We start from the raw sequence: 8,145 nt of genomic DNA on the forward strand, positions 1-8,145 counted from the left end.
AGGCGGGAGGAGAAAACGCGAAGCTCCTCGATAGAGGTTTCGCAAGCTGACCATTTGCCGCGGATGTCGTTGTCAAGGAGCTGTTGCGAAGATTGGTTGATCTGTAGGGTGATCCTCTCTGAATGGGTACGAGCGAGGGCAGGATTGAGCGAGCGAGGGCGGGGAGAAGCGCCAAGACCGGTCCAACCACGGGGATCGGGCTGATGGGTTGGGGAACCATTGCCGACGCGGCGCGCGTCAGGGATGAAGTGGATGTGAAGGGCGACGAGGGCGGCGACTAGGGCGGCTTTGAACTCAGTGGCTCTCTCCACCTCCGTGTAGGAGCGAAGGTAGTTCGCAAGTTCCGTGATGATGATCCGGAGGACGACACCTGCAGTGCCAGCCTTGTAAAAGGGAGCGCGTTGACCCTGTCGGTCAGAGATTGCCCATGCGTACATGCGGTCCACGAGAGCCTCCATGGAGCAGTTACCGATTGTGGAAGGTGGCAGAGCGTCCGCGATGTCGTCTTGGGTCAGAGCAATCAAGTGGACAAGGTCGGAGAAGGTAGAGTTGCCGGGTCCGAAGTCGAGAGGGTCCGCAAGTTTGGCCCACCGTTGGTGAGTGTCGACGCGAGACTTTGCCCAGTCGTAGGCGTCCAGTGATGGATCCACTACGATGTTCTTAGTCTCATCGCGCACCGTCTGTGCGATGAAAGACTTGATATCTTGCAAGAACGCGCGCGCGACGATGACTGCCATGATCTTAATACGGTGGCGCGCGACATCTGACGTTCCGGCGTCCTTCGAGGAGGTGCGTGCGATAGTCAGCCGGATGTGGAGGAGAGTGTGGTATTTCTGTGAACGATTAATTAATATAGTCCGGGTTATGCGGTGCAGTTGCAGCGGGCCAATGCCGGCGCGACGGAGAAAGCGAGAACATCGTTCGAGAGAGGGCGGGCGTACAGCGTGCGCGCAGCGGTCACCCGCCAGGTGCACACCGGGTGTGCAGCGGTCACCCGCCAGGTGCACACCGGGTGTGCAGCGGTCACCCGCCAGGAGTGCAGCGTCCGCGCAGCGGTCACCCGCCAGGTGCACACCGGGTGTGCAGCGGTCACCCGCCAGGAGTACACCGGGTGTGCAGCGGTCACCCGCCAGGAGTACACCGGGTGTGCAGCGGTCACCCGCCAGGAGTACACCGGTCTTCACTGTACATCATCAAAGAACGAACACGTACCGTAAAGTAGTCCTGCCCATATGTCAACTCAAGCGAGCGACGAGTGGCAACATACGGGTAACCGGTCTTGGGGAGTACAGGCCAGGCCGTGAGGGAAAGGGAGGGAGTGACACCATGCGCGCCGCCGAGGGTGACCGCTGAGCTGAAAGCAGGAAACCCGTATTCAATGACCGAACGGGCAGCCCAAAGATGATTCATGAGTCCCGTAGCGAGAACCTTGGCTGCACCAGTGTGGGCGAAGTTAACCAGCCGTTCGAGGACCGCAATCATCTCCAGGTCCGCAGGGTCCGGACGAGAGGCAACGTTACGTGGAAGATGCGGCTTGACCTTCTTCCAGAACTCTTTCAGTAATTGCACGACAGGGTATGTGAGCCATATGATCATCTCCGGAAAGATCTGCAGATACGGTTAAGCCAGCAGGAAGGAGATGTAATAGAAGAGACAGCACTGACGTTTTCCTCAAAGACGATGCTCGCGCCGGTGATTGCATTTTGAACGGGGTAGAAATGACAGGCCCTCGCCAATGGGAAGACGATGCGGCGGTAGAAGTGGTTTCCGCTCTGATATCCAGGTTTCACACGGCCCATGTGGATGAGGTAGACGTTTTCGAATCGCAGAAGGGTCTGTTCGGGACGACGGAGCTGGGCGTTCAGCTCGTCGTGGGGATTGCGGATGTTGCAGGACCGTAACAGATTGCCTGCGGTGGTCTTCTCTTTCGGTGTAGTGGCCCACCCTCCAGCCGCCGTTGCTGTGAGGAGGCCGCGCTGTGCAATGTGGTGCTTGGTGGATTTGCGGGTGTAGTGGGCGATATCATTATAACACTGACTCTTGACGGGCTCCACGGCGGCACTTCCCTCCTCGTGAGCGGCAACAGATCGTGAGATGGCTGAGACGTGGGGCTTAAGCACGTCAATCACGGTATCCGCCTGCCACTGGCCGACCGTCTTCAGGAAGGCGGTGGGGTAGAGATGGTAGCCTGGCCTAGTGCTGAGGAGCGCGTCGACCTCGACCTCGTCGCCATCTTCATCCACTCTCGCGATGGCACCGTCCTCGTCGTACTGCCAATGCATCGCACTGGTCGATGTAGGCGAGAAGAGGTTGGGCACGGCGGCGAGATTCTGCAATGCACCGCAGGGAATGTATGGTTCGCACACGTTAGCAAATCGACGGGCGATACGATGACCGGAGGAGTCAAATAGAGGAATTTCACGGTCGTCGGCGTCAGAGACAGGATAAGTGAGCACATCGTCGATTGGCTGCCGTGTGGCGGGGTCGGGGGAGGTGTAAACGGCGCCCTCATACTGGGCCGTGATTTCCACAGGGGGGAGGTCCCTCCAGCTCTCCACTTTGGAGGCGCTGTAGACGAGGCAATGAATTATCATTCAGTAGACATAACGTGAGCCAGACGCACCGGTAGTGAGTGGCGATAGCAACGGCAACGCGGGAGATCTTGGTGTAATCGCACTCTTTGGCCCAACTCGCTGCATCGGCGTTGAGAGTCTCTGCGTTGCAAGTGACGAGGTCTTGGCCGTACTTGATTGCCATGGCAGCCGGAATGCGTCCGACGAAAATGGGGAGTTTGTATGTGGCCGGCGCATCGTGCCACCAGTGCGCATACTCTCGCTTGATGGTGTCGTTGAGAGTCTTAAGGCGTTCCACAGACAGATCGTATGGACCTTGTTTGCTGTGGAAGGGGTCATCTAAGCCGTTGAGACTGATATTATCGGGGCAGCAGACAGAACTTACAGGAGTTGGCCGACGGCGTCCGTGAAGTTCTGCTCGGAGGTGACGTCGGGGTACTTGTTGCCCATGTAGTGATTGCTGTACAATGCCTTGTCCAGCATGACCAGAATGCACGCGATCGAGATGCGGGCGACAACTGGTTCCATGTTGCTGGGACCCGTATCAGCCGTCATTAGCTCGGGGGAAGGATAGGCTTCAAGGGCTTGGGCAGGGAAGAGCGTCCACCATACGGTTTCCTGGCCGGGGGCGTCGCCGATGCAAAGCATAGCACCACGAGGATTGAAAGCAAGGACATTCAAATCGCCCCTGTAAGTCCAATGACGACGATTGAACATGATCGGGAACGACCACGACACGCGACCAGTGGCCTCCGGGTTGTTGCAGTTCGGGAGGACGGCGTGAAACCCGATGCCCTTCGGCACCCGACAGAAGTAGTCCAGACGATGCTGTTGGAAGAGTGTGAGAAACGAGCGCATGACGAGGGCATTCTGCACTCACCTCGAAAACCTCCCACAGAAGATCCTTGTCATCGGACGGGATGGTGAACTCGTCGTCTATTTTTATGAAATGCTTGCCCTTGAGGACGTTCATAGCCGCGCGCGAGTCGCCGGTCTCGTAGAAACGCTTGAGGTCGGAGAGAGCGAGCGGGGTCGCTTGCTTGTCCTGATACGAGCCATAAATGGATGCAAGAGTCGGGTCCCCGTTCAGAATGCTGGCATCCAAGATATTTTCAGACGCGGGGTCATCGGTGGAAAGCGTGGGGGGAACGGAGGCGAGGTCGAAATGGTAGGTTGCGCGGGTGTCTTGTTCGTCGTTCGCGGGGTCAGGCCCATTGTCGAATGCGCGCTCTCCGAGCACAACGCCGGCTGCAACACTAGAAATCCAGGTAAGGGAAGCTCATGTCATGAGGAAAGCCGACTCACAGGTCTGCAACGTGATCCATACCGACGTAGTCCGGATTTTCGTCCTCGGCGAAGTCATTAGAGCTGGTGTCACTGTAGGACATGACGGGGAGACGTGATCGCCGGAAGCAGCTGTCAAACAGAGCGCAGGGGAGGATCGACAGGGGGGATGTGTAATTAGAGCTGGAGAAGCCGGGGAAAGAAGTCACCAGTCCTTGCCAGCGCAGACTTCTCAGATGCGGTGCAGACAGTCATCGCGCACACCGGAGCTATAATTTCAGCAGATGTGATCGGGCGAGATCTGGGCCGATGGAAGGACGCACGTTGCAAAAGGACTCCGGACAGAATGTACTTCGTGGCTGGTTTCAGGCGTGAAAGTACGTGTTGAAACGATATGGTAGTACAGTTCTGCGCGTTGAAGCGCGACAAAAGGAGAAACATGCGGATACGATGATAGTACAAATACGAAGAGCGGAGCTGGACGAGGATACGCCGATTTATCCAAGTGGGAGGTCCCACCCGAGCTGGTAGGCTAAAAAATGTCAAACGTAGCCCTTGACGGTGGGCTTCCTGAGTCCGGGCCTGACGGGGGCCTTCTTTCCGTGCTCGTCAACGGAGGCTTCAGTATCAGCGTCCGCCATGTCCGACGTGCCCGGGGGGCGAGAGGCGCTGCGCGCAGGTGGCTGCATCTTCAGAGCAGTGGACTCCCTCCCTTTGGACTTCTTCCTGATCGGCGATGTGGGCGTACGGGAGAACGCTGGAAACGATGAGCGACGACATGTGGTGGGGAGGCCCATACGCACTAGCTGTCCCCGAGCGGGGCCGCTTCTTGCTCGGATGGTCGACCTTGCTGCTGCCGGCACGAACTGCGCCCATGGCGTCCGGATGATTCTCCAACGGGCGGACCGGGATCGCAGTGACTTGCCTGGGACGGGGAGGTCCTAATAACAGGACAACTGTGAGAAAAAATGGAGGAAGTACCAGATTGCGCGGCGCAAAAATGGCAGGCGCCTTCATCCACGAGCTGACATGCAGCCCATGTGACCTAGGAACTCGAGAGGCGTACAGCTGGCGGGCGACCGCCACCCGTACGCCGGCGGAAGGAGCCGGCGGTCCGTCGTTGTGCGGGTATGTCCAACGGGCGACTGACGGATGCACGCTGTCGGAGAGGCGTGTCGCTAGCGGACGACCGCCAGACGCACGCAGCGCAAGGGGCAGATCGCATAACGTAATCTACTCAGCAGAACACAGACGTACCTGCGGTGGACCCCTCGTGCAGCGGCCGATGATGAACATCAGCGGCGCCCAGTGGTGGCGTGAGTGACTGGGTGGTAGTCGGCGCCCGTGGAGGCGACGGCACGATAGAGGGGGAAGGCGGAGGCGCAGATCGAGACGCAGCCGGAGCAGTTCCCTGCTGTGGCGCATATATCTCGCTGTCGCTCAGCAGTTCCGGAAGCAGCATCTCAGTATCGCTGGCAACACTATAGGAGGCGGAAATGTGCTGGGTGGAGGCAACGGAGAAGTTGACGTCCAAGGAGGAACCCTGCGAGGGCATCTCGTTGTCGATAGCCGTCCAAACTCTATCCGGCGTGGGGGCAAGGCCATCCTTCTCGCGCACCTCGTGGGGGCGCATCTGCCCCTCCTCAGGGACCAGTTGCTCCCGCGTAGACAGCTCGATGTCCATGTGTGATGCGTCGGAGAGCGGGCTCAGCGGGCTGCGTAGGCCGGGATCCTCGCTGAGTAAATGTTCTTCGTCCTCGTCATCAGCAATGGACGTCTCTGGAGGGCCATCCGTGTCGTCCTCGTCCTCGTTGAAGAGGTCGGAGTTGTCCACCTCCACGGCCCCGTCGGATTGTCCTCCGTCGGATTGTCTTCGGTCGGATTGGCCTCGTGTCGCAACTTGGGAGTCGTCTGCGCCAGATGCAGTGGCGAGCGGGGACGAATGCTTGCCGACGACCAGCTCGGCGAGGGGCTTCTCGATGACAGGAGCCGTACGAGGTCCGACCGGTCGCGGGCGTGGAGGTCCAAGGCGGGTCCGCGGTGCTTCCGAAGGACGGCGCTTGGGTGCCAGGGCGGGGACTGCGTCGTCCTCACTGTTTGAAGGGCTTGCCTGCTTGGCCTTAGACTTCTTCTGGCGCGTTTGACGAGAACTGGACGCCACCGGCTCGCCGTCGCTGCCGCTGTCGTCCTCCATCAGCTGGAGCGCGTACCGCTGAGGGCCCGCAAATTGAAGCGGATCTTGGCGTGCTTTCTCTCCGAACTCGGCGACCACCAGCTCGAGATACTTCTCGTGGAGCCGCTTGTCCTGAGACTCGAATTCCTCCAGCGAGGTGTACGCGTTCGCATCGAACGCGATATCGCCCCTAACCGGCAGTTCGATCGGCGGAGGGTCCGCCTCACAGTGGACAAACGGGGCGTCGTCGCCGTAGATTTGGCGGAACTCGTTGCGCGTGAAGTTGCTCACCAGGGTCTGAGTGGAAATATGTGAGTTCTAAGTGCACACCGCCCGCACCGCCCACCTACTTACCGAGATCATCCATGAGAGCGCCTGGGACACCGGTTTGGCGATGCGACGCGAGTGGTGCACCTCATCTCGAGGGTGGTCGGACGGGATGAAGTCCAAGGGAGCAATTTGCGCTGCCGGCAGGGACGACATCTGTCTCGCGAGGCTGGCGATCGTCTGCTCAAACTGGCGGACCCGTGTCTGCCGCGCGAGGACGCTGTCCTGCTCGCCGATGGGCGCTGTGAGATCGTGACCGGGCCATGAGTGATAGCCCCAGTGCTGGGGGAGCCACTCGACATCCCAGTTCACCCATCCTCCTGTCAGGCCCAGCTCCTTATGAGCCGCCGGAGTGACATACCTCCAGTGTTGCGGCGAGCGGAACCCACCCATGTACTGGAAGAGGATTTCGCGAAAGAGACTGCCCTCCTCCAACTCGATAAGCGGGAGGTGCCAGTTCGCGTAGAGCCGAGAGAAGACGAGGAGAACTAGCGGGAGGGCCCTAAGATTGCGCTGGGCCATGGTCCTCTTGATAACAAGAAAGTCGTCGCTGTGACGCCGTACCAACTGCAGGGTAATCGGCACAACCTTCGACGCGAAGTCGATGCGAATCGCCAACCTGCCACCCCGGACTGTTGTGCTCTTCGAGCGCGTCGTACGCTGCGCCGGGGCTTCATCTTCTCCCTTGTTTTTCTCCGTATCCACCTTCAACTGTTCGAGGTGGTGCACTTGCTTGCCGGTGGGATATTTGGGCAAGTGGGGGTCGCCTCTCACGGCCCGGAGATGGGGCTCCAGTAGGTTACGAAGTTGGTCGACGTGCCGGCGGTCCTTGGTCTCGAAGTCGCCCAAAAATGGCTGGGTTGCTTTCTGGAGGGAATCGACTTTGTACGTTGGGCCCCCGAATCCAGCCCACGCACTGAGGGGCATTGAAAAGATCTTGTGATGCCTGTCTGCTCTGGGAATGCTGCCTAGGTGGCCTTGCAAGTCGTCCAGGTTAGGCAAGGCGTACATGACGAAGTACCCGATCTGTAAACGGGTGCCGGATGAGATATGTTGAAAACACTGTGTGAAGGAGTGGGGTACTTACATCATGGAACGCCTCGTGCATGCCAATGCACACCTTGTCGTCCCGAAAAAGCTCCAACACGCAAGACGACAGGTCGTATGCGGCGGACTCGTCGCTGGCGGCGCGGACGTCACACAACGGGTCCAGCGTCCGGGCGAACTGTGGAGGGAATCGCGGTCAGCTCTTCGTCCGTTATAACCGGCGTCGTCCTGGCGGGTGGCCGCTACAGCTACGCCGAGTCGCTCGCCGGAGCACTGGCCGTCGCCAGCGACTCACCGACGAACAGGATACCGTCGTCGCTGATTTTACGACAGGATTCGGAAGAATGCACGTACCCATCCGATTGCATCCGTGTACTCGGCAAACTTCGTGAATGCGTCGTTGATGAAACCATGAGTCGGGAGGGGGAAGTCGCAGTAAGGGTTATGCTGGGCCAATTCCCGCATCCACGCCCATTTCTTCTCCGCACAGAGAAGGGTCTTGTACCTAACCTCGTCCTGCGATCGTGGCACAGACGCCCGCATCTCACGCCAGACCCTGACAACAAGCTTCGTGACCGCCGCGTAGTACACGCGGACCGTTTCGCGCCACCAAGTGCTCTCTGCTCCGTTGGCGTCCGCTTTCGTCTCCTTGCGGAGGTCCCAGCGATCACCGAAGTGGAGCCGATACGTTATGTCGATCTCCTTCATCAGCGCATCCGGCCAGACAAGATTGCGGTCAGC

The 8,145-nt window shown here is 59.2% G+C and overlaps 2 protein-coding genes across 2 annotated transcripts in view; both read right to left on the bottom strand.

The window, feature by feature from the left end:
• Positions 1-17: 17 nt before the first annotated feature.
• TRAVEDRAFT_42785 (uncharacterized protein) lies at positions 18-3,961 on the bottom strand (the record flags this gene model as incomplete). The annotated part of the gene is made up of 7 exons (XM_008035499.1): positions 18-833; positions 1,213-1,608; positions 1,665-2,568; positions 2,624-2,896; positions 2,959-3,401; positions 3,454-3,829; positions 3,879-3,961. Coding segments are annotated over 7 exons (3,291 nt in total), but the record flags the coding sequence as incomplete, so codon positions are not given.
• Positions 3,962-4,399: 438 nt separating this feature from the next.
• TRAVEDRAFT_17124 (uncharacterized protein) overlaps positions 4,400-8,145 on the bottom strand; it is a gene marked incomplete at both ends in the record, with an annotated part of 6,509 nt that continues 2,763 nt past the window's right edge. Inside the window, 7 exons of the mRNA XM_008035237.1 lie at positions 4,400-4,614; positions 4,661-4,782; positions 4,887-5,016; positions 5,115-6,327; positions 6,385-7,383; positions 7,445-7,582; positions 7,759-8,106. Of these exons, the coding sequence (XP_008033428.1) occupies positions 4,400-4,614; positions 4,661-4,782; positions 4,887-5,016; positions 5,115-6,327; positions 6,385-7,383; positions 7,445-7,582; positions 7,759-8,106 (3,165 nt within the window). The remainder of the gene's footprint in view (positions 4,615-4,660; positions 4,783-4,886; positions 5,017-5,114; positions 6,328-6,384; positions 7,384-7,444; positions 7,583-7,758; positions 8,107-8,145) is intronic.

The sequence above is a fragment of the Trametes versicolor genome (genome assembly GCF_000271585.1).
Source record: "Trametes versicolor FP-101664 SS1 unplaced genomic scaffold TRAVEscaffold_2, whole genome shotgun sequence".
Lineage (NCBI taxonomy): Eukaryota > Fungi > Basidiomycota > Agaricomycetes > Polyporales > Polyporaceae > Trametes > Trametes versicolor.